This window comes from Balaenoptera borealis, assembly GCF_965194805.1.
Source record: "Balaenoptera borealis genome assembly, chromosome: 16".
Lineage (NCBI taxonomy): Eukaryota > Metazoa > Chordata > Mammalia > Artiodactyla > Balaenopteridae > Balaenoptera > Balaenoptera borealis.
Window position 1 is genome coordinate 23832514 of NC_138872.1, and position 19789 is coordinate 23852302.

At 41.1% G+C, this 19789-nt stretch overlaps 1 protein-coding gene across 6 annotated transcripts in view; it reads right to left on the reverse strand.

The window, feature by feature from the left end:
• Positions 1 to 19789, reverse strand: part of PHF20 (PHD finger protein 20) — a 134739-nt gene that overhangs the window by 89338 nt on the left and 25612 nt on the right. For 5 of the 6 annotated variants that reach the window (XM_082359369.1, XM_082359370.1, XM_082359371.1 and 2 more), the window contains 2 exons: positions 4309 to 4480; positions 3341 to 3425 (listed from right to left, as the gene is read on the reverse strand). In XM_082359369.1, the coding sequence (XP_082215495.1) occupies positions 3341 to 3425; positions 4309 to 4480 (257 nt within the window). Of the gene's footprint in view, positions 1 to 3340; positions 3426 to 4308; positions 4481 to 19789 lie in introns of those variants that run through there. The other variant, XM_082359374.1, reaches the window with a different exon arrangement.

A 19789-nucleotide genomic window follows, 5' to 3' on the forward strand; every position in this document is an offset into this window, starting at 1 on the left:
TCCCTGTGACAGGGATGAAGGAAAATACTTTAACAATTCAAAAAATAATAGTGCTGAAAGCTGTCAACAAAAGACTGAATGTAAAAGTAAAAAGTGTACATAGTTGTAAAAAAAAGGAGTTTTTAAACTTTTATTTTCTATGCACTTTTTAAATTTAAGTGATAGTTTAATTAATAAACATGTCAAGTTTATTGCTGCAAAAAAATAATTAAATAAAATAAAAAATAAAAGTTGCTATCTGGTTGTGATTCAGTCATGCCGGATTCCCAATGCCAGCAGCCAGTGCTCTCCACTCTGGCTAGGGCCACTACCCACCAGCCTGCTCAGTCAACGCTCAGCCTCTGCAAAACCATCAAGGAGGTTAAGAACGGCAGAAAAATCAGACCAAGCCTTCCCAAGATGAAGCTATAGAAAGTGACTTCACTATATCCCCAGCCTCCTCCTAGCAGCACCAAAAAGAATAACTTTTACAGGAAATAAAGGCACCACCTTGCCTGCAGAGGTTCTTCTCACAGCACCATTAAGCCGTGGTGGCCCCTGCTACAGACGGAATGGAGGCAGGGCAGAAAACATCAGGGAAAGAGTGAAATTAGAGTCCAGCATTGTCCCTCCCAATCCTGCAATTGAACTACTAGAATAAATCATGAGCTAGAAACTGCCAGCTCCCCTGGATTAAACCTAACCCAGGGGCTTCCCTGGTGGCGCAGTGGTTGAGAATCTGCCTGCTAATGCAGAGGACACGGGTTCGAGACCTGGTCTGGGAAGATCCCACATGCCACGGAGCAACTAGGCCCGTGAGCCACAACTACTGAGCCTGCGCGTCTGGAGCCGGTGCTCCGCAACAAGAGAGGCCGCGATAGTGAGAGGCCCGCGCACCGCGATGAAGAGTGGCCCCTGCTTGCCACAACTAGAGAAAGCCCTCGCACAGAAACGAAGACCCAACACAGCCAAAATAAATAAATAAATAAATAAATAAACCTTATAAATAAATCTGTCCAATCTTAGCCAGCTTTGACCACACAAAGTAAGATTCCTTTAAAAAAAAAAAAAACCTAACCCAAAGGCAGCACCTAAGAGTCATTATTTCATCTCAAAATCAGGCACAGATCTGAGCACCCACAAAGGCTAGCTTTCCTTCCCAGTCCACGAGGTAGCAATAATGCCACACAGCTGGTTCCATTAACTTTAAGGATTGCCCCTCCCCCATGTCCCTCCTTCTCCTCCCTCTTCCAATTAATCTCAAGAACCAGAAAGGATGGCAGCATAATACAGGACTTCAGACCGAAGAACTCTGGGGAAAACAGGTTCTCCCAAAAATATCCACTCATTTTCAATGTCCTCCAGTTAACTAAAATTCACTGAACAGAATTTGAAGCTTATAGAACTAATATATTAGGGTAGCAAATGACCATTGTAGGAACAAATTACCTCAAGACTCTCCCTCCTACAATTTTAGCTCATGGAGGAAATAAACTGAAAAGATTTTTTAAAGCAACTTGCAAAGCTCTGGTTGCCAAAGTTTAAAAGACATTTAAAAACCTTAATTAACTACGGCCAATAATTCGGCCAATGACTTTTAGTCCTTAAATGATCACTTCAAAAGATTTCAGACCCAGGGCTTCCCTGGTGGCGCAGTGGTTAAGAATCCGCCTGCCAGTGCAGGGGACACGGGTTCGAGCCCTGGTCCGGGAAGATCCCACATGCCGCGGAGCAACATAGCCTGTGCGCCACAGCTGCTGAGCCTGCCATCTAGAGCCCACGAGCCACAACTACTGAGCCCACGTTCTACAACTACTAAGTCCGCACGCCTAGAGCCCGTGCTCTGCAACAGGAGAAGCCACCATGATGAGAAGCCCGCGCACCGCAACGAAGAGTGGCCCCCACTCGCCACAACTAGTGAAAGCCCGCGTACAGCAACAAAGACCCAATGCAGCCAAAAATAAATAAATAAATTTATTTTTTAAAAAGTACTGGCTATATTACCTGTGCTGTACAGTACATCATTATAGCTTTTTCTGCTATGAGTTTGACTTGATTTACCCCATATTAAGTGAGATCAGTCACCCTTTTTATAAAAATGGACCTATAAATTATATTTAATGAGTGTCTGATATAATAAACTATGTCTTCTACTAAAAGGATTTAAAGCAGTTTAATAACATGTAAGCTTTCCTTTAAAATAAATTTTTAGGTTAAAGTGATACATATGAAAAATAGTAACAGGATTTTATTTTGAACACTGGCTTATAAAAGTAACTTAGGGAAACAAGGGACTACCAAAAAGACTTAATCAACCATGAACAGGAGGATCAGTAACTGTTTAGACAACTTAGAAGATACAACCTTGCTTTGGAGGCCTGTGGTAGAAGAACTGTGGTTTAAGGATAACCTACATCTGTCAACCCACACTGGTCTAACAGCTGCCGGGACTGGGGGTGGGGTGAATGTAGCAAGAGAGGAACTAAAATTTCTGCTACATGCAAATGTATGTTCATTTTTGACCATTTCAACCCATTCTCAGACAAAACTTCTTGGTCACCCCGAAGTCCAGCAGAGTGCTGAATAAATACTTGAATAACTTCACTGAATGAAAAATCAATGTGGCCTTAGAGTCACCCCTAACACTGGTACTAAGAGGTCTGTTTGCCCTAAACATTCACTGTAGGAATCATGGACATACCACAAACATCTTGGTAGAAAATGGTAAAAAAAGGAAAAAAGGTATCACTTGAACCCCCAGTGTGTTCTCTGTGTGTCAGGATGCTGACCACACCTATTACCTTCATGACCCTCCTCTTCTCTTGCCTTTGTATTAGCAAAATGAGCCTCTTTGGGACATGTTCCCAGTCCTGACTCCTCACATGTTCTAAACTCTGGCAAAGGCATTCCAGCTCAGTGCTCTAAATCCCAGTACCCCAATTTCAACTAGTACCTCTGACACTACAGACCACTCTCAATCACCTTGCATCCACAAAGCACATTTTTAAGAAAAGTTTGCTGTTTGCTTCATTTCTAGGCTGTTCACAAATAACTAAAAGGATTATTAGGGATTTATTTCATCTATTATATTAGGAACTCCTAGACCGCAAGAACCTACACACTTCCCAGCAGAGTGACAGATGAACCATGACTGTTTTAGAAGGCAAAGAACCAAACTCCCCCTCTTTAACCTACCTTTCTCTCCATTTATAATTTCTTCTTAACTCCTGACAGAGTAATTAACTTAAAGAAAGAGGATTCCTAGGCAATAAATACATACTGAAAATACACTCTCAAACTCCAATATTACAAACTCACCCCTATGTCAAGAGTAGAAACAATTACAACTCAAATGCCTTACCATCCTTGTTAACAGCAGTGACTCTGGCTGGGTAAAAACGACAATCAGACCAGCAAGCAAGGACCTGCTCATTTATTTGAAATTCCTAAAAAATATTAAAAAACAAAAAAGATCCTGTTACCAATCCAATTTCATAGGACATACATAGTAACAGAATTCATAAAAGAAGCTGAAATTGACAAGGGCAGGAAGGGGAGATGGCTACTGGGATGGAGGAAGATATTTCTGCTGTTCAGCATTGGGAACCAAAACAAAAGGGCTAGACACAGACTTTTGCCATTTTAAGAGTTCTGGACAGCCATAGCACAGCACCAATGATAATCCTATTCTGTCCCTGAAAGTGAGCCTAAGAGCCCAGGACCACCAGGGAACACACCAAGTACACAAGCTGGAGGGAAAGAGGCTACTTCATCTTAAGGGAAGCAGCATTCATGCCACCTAACACCATCCACACTTTTAAAGGGTCTTTTGACAAAGGAGGCACTCATTCACCATTAATATTTCATACTGTTTTCCCAGCCCACAGTTTGTATTGCTACATTTTGAAGAATGAATATTCTTCAAGGTCTTATAAAAGCCCTTAATATGAGGCTAGCACAATGCTCCACATGGAATGATTGCTTAATAAATGATCAGACAGCAGATGAGCTTACTAAATGATCTAAAGGGACACAGTGGTGTAAAAGAGAGAGATAAAGTCCCCATTCATCATCAATGCAGTCTCAACCAAGTTAGTTTATGAGCTGTCAAATCAATCACGTCATACAAACAGATGACAGCTGAGATTCTTCAACAACCCACCCCGCACACCCCCAGGGGCCATGGAGATCTCAGAGTTGCACTACAAGCCTAAATAAGGATGGTCCCCAGCTGCTATAGACTTTCACACTAAACATCAAAGGCTGGAACATAAAGTACCTAATGGCTGACCCCACTAATTAACTGAATTGCCCAGATCTGTTACTCACAGATGATCCTTCCTCTTCATGTAAGCCCTCTTTCCTCAGCTGTATTTTCTCTAAAGGGCGTAAATAAGGACTGTCCCAGCAGAACCATTCATCATAACGATGGTTCCAACGCTTGAAATGGATGAGTACTTTTCCTTCTTCGTAATCAATATCTTCTATGTGAGCTGGATACCTGAGTCAGGAAAAAAAAAGAAAATTAAATGCCTTTAATACCCACCCAAAATAATCAAAATGATACCCTTCCAAACCTCTTCCCAAAGGAGTAGGTCTCAAAGTACTAAATAAAACCTATCATTTAAAGGTTCTGTGTCATTGTGTCAAATTGAAAATTATGAAGGCTAACAGACCTGGGGTTCAAATCCCATCCAGGATATTCCTTAGTCTGTGATTAAATTAACCTTTCAGAGCCTGAGTTCCTTCATGTAAAGTGGAAGAAGGATACCCAACACACTGTGTTGTAGTGCAAGTTAAACAAGATGACATATACACAAGACCCAAGCACAAAGGAGGCAGGAAGCAAACATTTAACAACTAGATTATGTTTTACATGTGTTAAAAAATTCAAATGACCATGCAGCCCAGATTGTGTTAGTCTCAATTTTAAGAATTTTGTTATCTATATATTGGAATACTATGAAGTTGTTAAAAAGAAGATGGCTCTATGTCATGATATGGAAAGCTCTCCCAAGATGAACTATTAAATGAAAAGAGCAAGGTGCAGAACACTGTGTATGGTAAGTAAGCTACTGCTTATTTTTTTAACAAGATGAAAAAGAATATATATATTCATACATGCTTAAATATGCATAAAACATCTAGAAGAATACACAAGAAACTAACACTGGTTACTTGTGGAAGTATGGTCAGTTCACTAGATGGGCTCTTTCAATCTCCAATCCACTCTTCTAGATTGAGAGTTGGGGAAACCAACAACTACATTTGCTTGACTCCCTTACAATTGGCAATCAAGGTCATGGAGACCTGTGGATTTGGAAGCAACTGTAGCGGCCAGACCCAGTGCTCCAGTGCAGGACCTCTCAAACTTTCATGCAATGCAAATCATCAGAGGATCTTGTTAAAATGCAGATTCTGATTCAGTCGGTGGAGCTAAGGTCTAAGAGCTTTAAACAAGCTCCCAGGTGATACTGACATGCTGGTCTGCAGTGGCAAGGGTCTAATGTCTAGTCACTGCAGCAATGGTGGGGGTGGCAGTAGCAGTAATGAATTCCTGACCTCCAGATCACAGCTCCAGTGGTGGGTCCTTCAAATTTATACTCTAAGAGCAGCCCCCTTGGGTCCCACTCCTCCAACTCTTCCAACAATTTTGTAAGTAGCAAATTTCTTGTGTTAAATCCTTTTGTGGTTCAAGTACCCAGAATGGTTTCTGTTTCCAGCATTAAACCTGACTGATACAAGAGGGGCACTGGGTATAGCGGCAGGGAGGGCCAAAAGTGGGATGGAGACCTTTTGCAGTATACCTTTTAATACTTTTTCATTTTTCAACCATATAAATGTATTGCTCATTCCAAAAATAAATAAATGGTTAAAAATAAAGAAAAATAAATATGCAATTGTTCTCTTAAATACACTTGTATTCATCAGAATGCTATTCTAGATTGAGAAAGTTTACATTCTACCTATTCGTATTTTCTCCCTACAACTTGGACACTCACCATTTCCTTCTTCTTACATCTAACACTTAGTACCCTACTGTCCTAATAAATATGTGCTACCTAAATGAAAAGGCCTGCTTCCTTGTGTCATCTGTACACTGTGTCCTCTTCAACCCTACACTAGTATCTGCTAAGGCAGTACGCTTGGAGTTAACCAACCATAGCAGGTTGCAGATACTGGGCATTCAATAAACATTCAGCAAATGAATTCTATTCTCCCTATTCTTCCCAAAGGTCGAGTGTCTTGTCAATTCTTCAGACCCAAAGCTCTCAGACTGCAGCTACCCATTCCAATTTCAGTCACTCTCTAAGTTCAGGCCCCAATCACTTCATGTGGGTATTTCTCACACAGGACTGACAGGGTATGCTTTTCAAAATCCCTAATAGTATTATGCATACATTAATTGCTCAAAAAATATTAACAAAAGGAATAAACAGCCCTGAAACTAGTCCCCCTACTCCAATCCAACTTACACACAGCTGTCATAAATATAAGCTATCCTGACAACAGACTAGCTAATTGTAGGATCTCGTGAACTGAGTAGTACAGTACAATGGTAGGACATAAAAGAGGTTTCCCTAAGTCTATTCCTCTCTATAAAATGAGGAGAAGGATATGGATATCTCAACTGCATTCCTCTTGCCCTCTCATTCAGTAAGCCTACCAGAGACTAGTAAGCCTCCCTAACTCACTCCTATTCAAAGCCCTTTCTTTAGTGGTTTACTATCTCTAGCAATAGTTTTCAAACAGGTCTTCGGACCAACGCGCAGAATTAATTTTTCACAGAACTAAATTTATTTAACTTATAGAACTTTCCTTTATACTAAGATCACATTCTTTCTAAATTCTTGGTGCTTAAATATACTTTTGAAATTAAAACAATGGTAATTGTTTTTAATCCTTACTAATATTATGCAGCCATTAAAAAGAATAAGGCAGCTCTCTATGTACTGATTTTTAAAGATCGCTAAGAAAAGTTGGGTGGGGGAAACAACTCAAGATGCGAAACGGTATTGAATGCACTACCATTCATTTGGGGGAGGGGAGAGAGCCAATACATCCGTACCTGTTTTTAAATGCGTGGGCTATCTCTGGAAGGATGATCAAGCAACCCGGTTTGCCTCTTGGGAGGGGAACTGGATAGTTAAGGAACTGGAGAGGAAGTATGAGACTTATTTTATTCAATATATATCCTTTTGTTTGTTTTGACTGTTGTACCATGAGCATGTATTAAATATAAAAAATATAATTAGATATTTATTTTAAATATCCTCATTTGGCAAAATAAAAAGTTGGCACCTCAGTACAACCCCACAAAAATTCTTTTGAATTTGCACTTGGTCAGTGCCTTCTAAAAGTCTGGTAAGTCTGGATCCACAGAAATAACTGCAAAATCCTAGGCTAGTAACTCCACTGCGCACACTCAGAGTATGAAGGACCTCTGGGCCCTTAGCTAGCCAAAAGCTACTCCCTTGTTCAAAAACTTCACAGGGCACAGGCATCCCACTGTCTGCAGACTACACAAATCTCTCCAGGAGGATCAAGAATAACCAAGGGGTCAGTAAGTTTTCCTAAGAAGAAGGTGGTTCTCCCTAATTCTCTAAAGTGTGACAAGGATACAAGTCACTCATGGTGGATGGGGAAACCCAACTGCCATTTCACAGAGAAGACAAGCAGTTGATCTTAGAGATCAACCCAGTAAGGCTTGGTGGCTCACACTGCACAGCTGCCTTGGGGACAGCTCAGATTCATCAGCCAACAGAACGTTATTAAGTGACTTTGATCTGGCCAGTCAATTCCAGGTCTTGGAAGAAATTATAAAATGTATGTGGTTCTGGCCCCTGCCCTTGAGAAGACCCAGACACCAACTAAGTTTTAAAACTACTCTGTGGATAGACAGTCTCCCAAAGAGGAAATGCAGATGGGCAACAGGCACATGAAAAGATGCTCAGCATGGCTAATCATCAAGGAAATGCAAATCAAAATAACAATGAGCTATCACCTCACACCTGTAAGAATGGCTATCATCAAAAAGAACACAAATAACAAATGTTGGTGAGAATGTAGAGAAAAGAGAACCCTTGTACACTATTGGTGGGAATGCAAATTGGTGCAGCCAAGGTGGAAAACAGTATGGAGGTTTCTCAAAATACTAAAAATGGAACTACCACATGACCCAGCGATTCCACTACTGCGTATATATACAAAAAAAAAAAAAAAAAGCACTAATTCAAAAAGATACATGTACCCCAATGTTCACAGCAGCATTATTTACAATTGCCAAGGCATGGAAGCAATGTAAGTGTTCATCAACAGAGGAATGGAGGGAGTTCCCTGGTGGTCCAGTGGTTAAGACTCAGCGCTTCCAATGCCATGCCCCAGGTTCAATCCCTGGTGTGGGAACTAAGATCCAACAAGCCGCACAGCGCAGTCAAAAAAAGGAATAAATAAATAAATAAATAAAATATTTATTTTTAAAAAAACAGATGAGGGACTTCCCCGGTGGTACAGTGGGTAATACTCCACACTCCCAATGCAGGAGGCCCGGGTTCGATCCCTGGTCGGGGAACTAGACCCCACATGCATGCTGCAACTAAGAGTTCACATGCCACAACTAAGGAGCCCGTCTGCTGCAACTAAGACCTGGTGCAACCTAAATAAATATATAAATAAATATTTTTTTAAAAATTTAAAAAAAAAACAGATGAATGGATAAAGAATATATGGTACATATATATACAGTGGACTACTACTCACCATAAAAAAGGAACGAGGGACTTCCCTGGTGGCGCAGTGGTTAAGAATCCACCTGCCAATGCAGGGGACACGGGTTCAAGCCCTGGTCCGGGAAGATCCCACATGCTGTGGAGCAGCTAAGCTTGTGCGCCACAACTACTGAGCCTGCACTCTAGAGCCCGCGTGCCACAACTACTGAGCCTGTGTGCCACAACTACTGAAGCCTGCATGCCTAGAGCCCGTGCTCCGCAACAAGAGAAGCCACCGCAACGAGAAGCCCATGCACCGCAACGAAGAGTAGCTCCCGCTCACCGCAACTAGAGAAAGCCTGCGTGCAGCAATGAAGACCCAACGCAGCCAAAAATAAATAAATAAATAAATATATTAAAAAAAGAAAAAAGGAATGAAATTTTGCCATCTGCAGCAACATGGATGGACTTGGAGGACATTATGCTAAGTGAAATAAGTCAGAGACAGAAAAATACTGCATGATACCACTTACATGTGGAATCTAAAAAATACAACAAAGTAGTGAATATAATAAAAAGAAGCAGACTCACAAATACAGAGAACAAACTAGTGGTATGGGTCGGGGGAGGGGAAATACAGGGATGGGAGAGTGAGAGGCACAAACTACTGGGTGTAAGATAGGCTCAAGGATGTACTGTACAACACAGTGAATATAGCCAATATTCTGTAATAACTATAAATGGAAAGTAACCTTTAAAAACTGTATAAAAAATTTTTATTAAAAAAAACCCTACTAGAACCAACAAGGACCTACTGTATAGCACAGGGAACTCTACTCAATATTCTGTGATAACCTATATGAGAAAAGAATCCAAAAAAGAATGAATATATGTATATGTAAAACTGAATCAACTGTGCTGTACACCTGAAACCAACACATTGTAAATCAACTATACTCCAATAAAATTAAGAAAAAAAAAAAAACTACATTAAAAAAAAAAACCTACATGGTGGAACCACGTGAAATAGCTGATAATCAACTGCTTTTTACTGACAAAAATAGTAATTTTATCTGGTTCAACCTAAATACTGGAACAACCATGAAGGAAGCTGGAGAAGATGCAGCAAGGTTAACAAAAGAGGAGATGTGAATGGAATCTGTATAGACAGAAAAGGGGAGAGAGAATTTCCAACTTCAACATGTAACTAACAGCCACTGATGAGACTCTAGTTTCCAAACTAACATTGCAGCTGGGAGTCACATTTCTAATGGAAATACTAGCCAGAAAGGAGCAGACATTAAAAACCAAACTGAAACAAAACTTAGCTCTGGGGAGGAGAGAGGGATTGGGAATGGCCAAGAGACTTTTGCTTGTGGTTTTAATTTTTATAAGGATTTAGTCACAAAATACCTGTGTAAGCAAAAATAAATACTTTTAAATTAAAAGTTTTGAAAAATATTTAATGGGCTGATATCAACCAGTAGCTTCATGGTTCTTGGATTTATATGCTGCTTGGCACATCCACAAAACAGAATATTATGCAGCTGTAAAAAAAAAAAAATGAGAACAAACTATGAATTGACAAAGATTTCCAAATTTTAAAAAGTCAAGCTATAAAATCATGCATATCTTATACCTTTTGTGTTACAAAAGAGGAAAATAAGAATATACAGTATATTTTCTTTTGCTTAAATATTAAATAAAGAAACACTGGTAGGAGGACTTCCCTGGTGACACAGTGGTTAAGAATCCACCTGCCAATGCAGAGGACACGGGTTCAAGCCCTGGTCCGGGAAGATCCCACATGCCGCGGAGCAACTAAGCCCGTGTGCCACAACTACTAAGCCTGCGCTCTAGAGCCCGTGCTCCGCAACAAGAGAAGCCACCGCAATGAGAAGCCCGTGCAACGCAACGAAGAGCAGCCCCCGCTCGCCGCAACTAGAGAAAGCCCGCACACAGCAACGAAGACCCAATGCAACAAAAAATAAATAAAATAAATTTTTTTAAAAAAAACAAAAAAAATTGCAGAAAAAATAAATTAAAATAAATAAATAAAAATAAAATTCAACCTGGGGGAGTTCCCTGGTGGTCTAGTGGTTAGGATTTGGTGCTTTCACTGCCGGGTCCTGGGTTCAATCCCTGGTTGGGGAACTAAGATCCCACAAGACATGCGGCACAGCCAAAAAATAAATAAAATAAAATTCAACTTGGAAAGGTCGGATAACCTAAACTTCATAGTAAATTAGGTAACTATGGTGACCTTATCTTAAGCAAGTGGTATAACTGGTCACTAAACCAAGAAGCCACAGAAGGGCAGTGTAGCCAATCAAATGTAAAGACACAAGGAGAATGACAAAAATTAGAGAAAGAGAAATTCATCAACTCCCCTGACATTTTCTGAGTACCCACTCTGGGCCAGGAAGTGTACCAGGGTTTGGAAATACAGAGCAAAATCTATAAAGTCATGTGATCACAACAGCTGACATAGGCAGGAAGACAATGTTACAAGGCACACGGGGCCTTTCATTTCCTCCGACATATACTGCCTTCCCATACCTGGTCTGTTCATTTCACCTGAATCACTTTCCCCTGCCCACTCTTCCCAGGAAAGAGCCTTACCCTCCTGCAGCCTCAGAATCCCTGACTATCTCAAGTAGCCCCCGTCCCCTTCCAATCTGTGTCAGTCTCCTGCTTGCTTCCTTCATAAATAACATTCGACCCAATCTGTAATTATTTCATTTGTTCCTCTGTTTACTTGTTTATGTTTATATGGCCTGCTTCCCCAGGATATTATAGACACCCCTAAAGACATCTATCTCTTACTGCAGTATCCTCAGGAGGAATAAATGTATAACTATACACACAAATAATTGTAATAAAGCATCACAGGTGCAACTACAGAAGACTACTTAAGATAGAATAGGGTACCAAGGAGCAAAAGGCTAGTTCTAAGGCAGAGGGGGAGAGGAAGGAGGCTGAGGAAGGAGGGCCAAGTCAACTAGTGAAAAGGAGACAGCTGACTCAATCCTGAAAGATGAATAGGCATTTTCCAGGTGATGAAGGAGGCAGTGAGGCTGAAGAGTGTTTCTGGGAGAGGGTGTAATATAAGTAAATCAGCATAGGTACAGAGGAAGAGAAGAACAAAGGAAGATAAGGAAGTACAAGAAACTGAAGGTGAGAAAAGAAACAGCAACTCTGTGTAGAGAACTATGCAGGAACCTTACGGATTCCACACCTATTGTACAGATGGGCAGCTGGCCCTAAATGACTGTTCCCCCAATAGCAATCCATGGACCACTGGGTGTTAGTGAACACAGAGCTGATGGTCCACAAGGTCTCCTTGAGGAATGTTTTATTGTGCTTTTCCATAATCTAAACCATCTTTATTAGAGCTTCCCAGCTGAGATGCCACAAATGGATCAGAGGTGAGCAACAACATGAAAAAGGTTGAGATGCACTGATCAAGATGACCACCATATAATCAAGTACTACTAAAGAATTTTAGTGTGTGTGTTTGCTATTAACCTGGCATTATATGATCGCTCTCCAAAGGCAGCTGTAGTGGTTTTAAAATACATCGGCAAATTTGACACTCCTTCCCTCCAAAGGTGGAGACTAATTATCCTCCCCTTGAATGTGGCCTCATTTCTAACAAATAGAATGTGGCGGAAGTGATGGTGGAGTACTTCAAGTCTGGGTCATAAAAAGTGCTGCAATTCTACACTTCTGGGCAAACACCCAAAAGAATTGAAAGCAGGGACTCAAACAGTTATCTGTATATCAATGTTCATAGCAGCATTATCCATAACAGCCAAAAAGTGGAAGCAATCCAAGTGTCCATCGACAGATGAATGGATAAACAAAATGTGATATGTTCACACAGTGTAATATTATTCAGCCTTAAAAAAGTGTAAAATTCTTATATATACCCTACAACATAGATGAACCTTGAAAACATTATACTAATGAAATAATCACGAAAGGACAAATACTGCATGATTTAGAGTGGTCAAATTCATAGAAGCAAAAAGTAGGATGGTGGTTGCTAGGGGCTGGTGGGGGAAGAGAATGAGGAGTTACTGTTTAATATGTACAGTTTCCATTTGGGAAGATGAAAAAGTTCTGACAACATAGGGAATATAGCCAATATTTTATAATAACTACAAATGGACCATAACCTTTAAAAATCGTGAATCACGATATTGTACACCTGTAACTTATATAATACTGTACATCAACTACACTTTAAATACATACATACATACATACATACATACATACATACATACATACATACCTACCTACCTAGTTCTGGAGATGGGTGATGGTGATGGTTATACAACAATATGAATGCACTTAATGTCACTGAACTATACACTTAAAATGGTTAAAATGGTAAAACTTATGTTACGTATATTTTAACACACATACACACACACAAAGCACTGCTGCTTCTTGGTTTCCCCATTCTGGGGGAAGCCAGGTGCCGTGTCATGAGAACATTTTAGATGCCTTATGGAGAGGTCCACGTGCAACCAGAAGTCTCCCTGCCAGCGACTAGCACCAGCTTAAGACAAACCTAAGACTTCAACCTAGAACCCTCCATCAGGCTGCTCCTGAATTCTTGATCCACACACTGAAAGGGTAATATTTAGTGTTGTTTTAGGCCACTAAATTTTGAGAAAATTTGTTACACAGCAATACATAACTAACATAGTAGCATTTTGCCCCAATGCTACTAAAAGTGGGATCCACAGATAGTACATAGGTTGGAGGCAACAGTCCCTATGTTTTTTTGAGTTTGAGACACACTACTCTAAACTACCAGATAAGCCAATCTCCCCTAGAGCTCCACCAAGGAAAGGAGAGGGCTGTGGGACAGTGAAACCCACACCAAATAAAAGGGAATAACTCCACCTGCATGTCCAGAAAGGCAAAGAACAGTCCAGGTCTGACACAGAAATACAACGTTGGCTTGTCCACAATATATGACCTCAAGTCCCAGGAAGGCTTGCTGCTCAGAGTCTTGGCTGCTTCTGTGCAAAATTAAGCTGCCCAACACTGCGCACTGTGCACATGCTTAAATTAGAGCAGCTAGATAGTGCCTGGCAGAAATCTGTTTGGTCCCCCCACATACACGCCAAAAATACAAACTGAAGAAATGTTACAGGGGGAAAAAGAGGAACAGAAAGGATAACAATTTCCCTCTGATTTCCTACTCCAACCGGTCAGCATTCACTCACATGGCTACTAATAACCAATGTGTGTAGTTTACTCTAGGGGTTATAAACTGCCTTTACATAAGGTATCTCACAGGATCTTTACCACCATCCCATGAGGGCTTAAGGAACTGTTATTATCACTGCACCCATTTTACATTTCTGGAAATGGAGGCTCAAAGAGAGTGACTAGGAAGAGGTGTAACCAAGATCAGTATCCAAATCTTCTCACGAAACCCAGTGAAGAGCCTTCTGCTCTTAACCTGACTTCACGTACGAACATGCTTGTAGTAACACAGGTCCACAGAGGTATCTTTTGTGTTAGCTACCTAATGGTCTACCTGGTGGTAGCCCATAATTTGCCTAAACTTTCCCCCAAGGTTTGGGCATTCAGGCTGCTTCCAGATTCTTCCCTATATACAGAGCCTTTCTGCAAACATACAGCAATCATTTACTTCAAGAATCAGAGTGTACCTCTCTATTCCTGGCTCAGGGCACACACCAGAAGCAAACGACCTCTATGCACAAAAGTAACATTCTAAGCCATCTCCAGCCTTTGTGGAGAGGGGATGGAGATGGAAATTGTATTTAGTGTAAAACAAAGGGCTGACTATTAAGCTGCAGAAAAACTGTGCTGTTTTGGATGCCTTAACTCTTTTCCTACCCCTTCACCACTTCCATTAATCAACATCGGACACTTCTAACTCAGGAAATGTCTTGAATTCATCTCTCCTCTCTAAGCTGACCATTTCTCACAATTGAATAGTCAGTACATCCAGGTTAACTCCTATACCCCTCTACCAGTACTGGCAAAGGGCCAGATACAGAGACACTCAATAAATGTTTGGCGACTGAATAAACACCACCACTTTTCAGTTCCTAGAAAGGATCTGACCATGTCTCTCTCCTGCTTAAAATCTTCCTTTTTAGCCCAGTCTCCCACTACTCCTGATCTGTCCCCTCTCCAGACTCTGAGAACACACCATATTCTTTGAACCCTCAATACTTTTGCTCACGCTGTCCCTTCTGCCTGCTCTCACACTTCAGTCTCATCCTGGAAATCTTATCCTTTAATCTCACTTCCTTGCATATACCCTCAACTCCCTGGCCCCTCTTGCCCTCCATCATACCTGCCTGGACAAACCCCAACTGTAGGTAAATCAGAATCCCCACATTCTCCACTCCTGCACCCAGGCAGCTGATTATGCTGGAGAATACGCACACGCTAATGGGTCTCACTTTATTTTTCTTTTTCTTTTTTTTTTTTTTTTGGCTGCCCCATGCGGCATGTGGGATCTTAGTTCCCCAACCAGGGATGGAACCCAAGCCCCCTGCATTGGAAGCGCAGAGTCTTAACCGCTGGACCACCAGAGAAGTCCCTGATGGGTCTCACTTTAAATGCATGGCCACAAATAGTGGTCCCCCTGGGGGTGAGGGGGGCTGTGTGACTGGGTATGGGAAAAAAGGTCTTCTGAGGTGCCCAGAATGTCTGTTTCTTAATCTGGGTGATTACACGGGTATATCCATGTATAAAAGTTCATCAGGCTACACACATAAAATATGTGTACTCTAATATAAATTATTGCTCTATGAAAGTTCTTTAAAAAATAAACATTTTGGGGACTTCCCTGGTGGCCCAGTGGGTAAGACTCCAGGCTCCCAATGCGGGGGGCCTGGGTTCGATCCCCGGTCAGGGAACTAGATTCCGCATGCATGCCGAAACTAAGATCTCACGCGACACAACTAAGACCCGGCACAGCCTAAAGAAAGAAATATTTAAAAAAATAAAAAATAAACATTCTTAAGGAGTAGCATCTTTTCTCTCTTCTTAATTCAATGTCTTACAACTGTAAACTGCCATAAAAATCATTATCAAAAAAGTTTTTTAAAATTCCAGGGCCTACCACTGGCTGCTGAGTGGAAAAGAGCCTGAGGAGGAGGAGGAGTCCAGAAGGACGCAGGAGACCAGTTAGGCAGCTACTGCCGAGGTTCACAAGATCCACAATGGGAGCCTGGGCCACAGTAGTAGGGTGAAGGTGGCAGCCAGTGTCGGAGTCAGGACAGATTCTGCAGGTGGATCTGACAGGATGAGCTGATGGCCTAGGTGATGGAGTGGAAGAGAGGAGCCAAGGAGGCTCCAAGGGGCCTCTAAAGGTTTTGCCTGTTGGGTTCTGTATAACTTGTCTGTTTTTATCTTTTACTCAAAATCATCATCATCCAGAACCTAGAAGCAGCGACCCCTCGGTAGCAAGGGACATACCTAGAACCCAGATCTCAGCATCTAATACCATTTTCCAATAAAAGAAACCAAGGCTCTTTGGAGAAACAGCTGATTCTCAGACTAGGGCAGGAAATATACACAAGATGAGCCTGGGATATTTTGTAGTGCCAGAAATAAGGAAGTGTTAAACACAAAATTATGATGGGAGTACGACAAAAGGACAAAAGAGCCAAATGAAAGAGCTCCCAATATAAAAACAGGAGCAACAAAATAAATAAAGTAGTACTGGATTATACCCAAAGTCTAAAATAAATGTCTGAGTCCATACTGATATAAATAAAATCATCCAAAACAAGGAAAATCTAAAAACTAATACAGGACTTCCCTGGTGGTGCAGTGGTTAAGAATCCGCCTGCCAATGCAGGGGACACGGGTTCGAGCCCTGGTCTGGGAAGATCCCACATGCCGCGGAGCAACTAAGCCCGTGCGCCACAACTACTGAGCCTGTGCCCTAGAGCCCGCGAGCCACAGCTACTGAGCCCGCGTGCCACAACTACTGAAGCCCGTGTGCCTAGAGCCCGTGCTCCGCAACAAGAGAAGCCACTGCAATGAGAAGCCCACGCACCGCAACGAAGAGTAGCCCCCACTCGCTGCAACTAGAGAAAAGCCCGCATGCAGCAACAAAGACCCAATGCAGAAAGAAAGAAAGGAAGGAAGAAAGGAAGAAAGAAAAATAAAAATACTGGGTGTACATACAGATGGGAACTCTCTGTATTTTCTTTGGAATTTTTCTGTAAATCTAAAACTATTCTAAAGTAAAAAGCTTATTGAAGCTTATTGGAAAAACTTCATGACCACCAACTTCCAGTGGACCTTAATGGCACTTGATGGCACCAGCGATCCTACCACATTTCTCACATCCTATCCCTCTTCACTCTCCTAAATGGTATTGCATACCTTATCTTCTTTCCTCAAACCCAAGACCAAGATCTCAGCTGAAGATTTTACTTATTTCACTTAAAAAATAAAAACAATCAAAAAAGAATTCCCACTGCTGGTGGGAATGTAAAATGGTACAGCTGCTGTGGAAAACAGTTTGCAGTTCCTCATAAGCTTAAACAGGCTAATTACCATATGACCCATCAATTTCACTCTTAGGTAGATATCCAAGAGATATGAAAACATAGGTCCACACTAAAACTCATACACAAATGCTCATAACAGCATTATTCACAATATCCAAAAAGTGAAAATGATACAAATATTTATCAAATGATGAATGGATAAACAAAATATGGTATATCCATATAATGAAATACTATTCATCCATGGTAAAGAATGTTGATACATGCTATAACACAAATGAATGTTGAAAATACCATGTTAAGCGAAAGAAGCTAGTCACAAAGGAACACGTATTATTTGATTTGGTTTCTATGAAATGCCCAGAATAGGCAAATCTACAGAGACAAAAAGTATATTAGTGGTTGCCTAGGGCTGGAGAGAACTAAGGGAAGTGATTGCTAATAGATATGAGGTTTCTTTTTGGGGTGATGAAAATGTTCTGGAATCAGAGAGTGGTGATGGTTGTACAACTTTGTGAATATACTAAAAACCACTGATTTGTATGCTTTGAAAGAGTGAATGGTATGTAAATTATATCTCAATTTTAAAAATAAAAACTAAAAAAGGGGGAAAGAAAAGAATCCCTAAGGGCTGGCAAAGATACAGAGCAACTGGGACTCTCATACATTGCTGGTGGAAATGCAAAATGGAATAGCCACACTGGAAAACAGTTCAGCAGTTTCTCATCAAGTCAAACACACACTTAACCTATGACCCAGCAATCACACCTTGATATTTATCCAAGAGAAATGAAAACTTACTTTCTCGCAAAACCTGTATTCATGTTCATTCATATTCACCAAAAACTGGAAACAATTCATTTCTTCAAACAGGTAAATAGATAAACTATACATCCATACGATTTAATTCTACTCAGCAATAAAAGGAACTACTGATTCATACAAAAATATGGATGAAGCTCAAATGCATTGTAAGTGAAAGAAGCCAAACTTAAAAGGCTACATATTGTATGACTCCATTTATACGACATTCTGGAAAAGGCAAAACTATATGGACAGAGGACGTATCAGTAGGTGACAAGGGCTGGAGGCTGCAGGAGAGGTTGACTACAAAGGAACACAAGTCAATTTTGTGGGGTGATAAAAATGCTACATTTTGATTATGGTGGTGCATGCATGAATGACTGTATGAGTTTGGCAAACTTCATGGAACTGTATGCTGAAAACAGTGGATTTTACTGTTTGTAAATTATACCTCAATTTAAAAATACAAAAAAACACATGCTCCCATCACCAACTCTACAAGTAAACCTTCATCTCTACCTATATACCCAGTTTCCCTCTTCCCCTCATAATAAATGAACTATCTGCTCCTATCAATGGCCAATTCCTCCCACTTTGCATCACACCACAGTTCCTTCTCTCCTGTTTTCCTTGAACCCATGCCAATTAGGGTTTTGGTCCCCACTGCTCCATTAAAACAATTCTTGTCAAGGTCATCCACAACCTTGATGTAACCAAGTCAACAGTCACTCAATCCTCATTTTATGTGACCTACCAGCATCACAAGATTGAAGTGATTACTCCCTGCTTCTTGAAACACCTTTTCCACTTGTCCTCTAGAGCAGGGGTCATGTCCCCCCCACCCCTCCCCGACCCCGTTACCATCCACAGCCTGTTAGGAACCGGGCTGCACAGCAGGAGGTGAGTGGCGGACTGGCGAGCGAAGCTTTATCTGCCGCTTCCCATTGCTCCCATTACCACCTGAACCATCGCCCCCTCCCCCACCCGAGTCTGTGGAAAAATTGTCTTCCGCGAAACCAGTCCCTGGTGCCAAAAAGGTTGGGGATCGCTGCTCTAGACACCTCCATGGATTTCCTCCTGCCTCAACGGTCACTCCTTCCCAGTTTCTTTTGCTGGTTCCTCTTCATCTGCTAACATCTAGACACTGGAAGGCACCAGGGGTCAATCCTCCTTTTTATCTATATTGACTCCCTAAATCAGCACTGTCCAATGGAACCTTCTCAGTGGAAATTTTCTATGTCTTCATTCTCCAATACGGTAGCCACTAGCCACTGAGCGCTGGATATGTGCCTAGGGTGACTAAGGAACTGAATTAATTTTATGTAAATAGCTACTTGTGGCTAGTGGCTACTTTTCTGGACAGTGCAGCCCTAGAAAGCTCATCCAGTCTCATGGCCTTAAATCCCATATACTTACAAAAGAAACATCTGATAAAGAACTGTTATCCAAAATATACGAAGAACTCTTAAAACTCAACAATAAGAATACAACCAACAAAAAAAGAAAAGCAACAACCAACCAATTAAAAGATGGACGAAAGACCTTGACAGACACCTCACCAAAGAAATATACAGATGGCAAATAAGTATATGAAAATATATTTGACATACTTCAATAGAGAATCACAAATTCAAATAACAATGAGATACCACTATATACCTATTTTAATGGCCAAAACCCAAAACACTGACAACACCAAATACTGGCAAGGATGTGGAACAACAGGAACTCTCATTCCTAGGTGGCAGAAATGCCAAATGGTACAGCCAC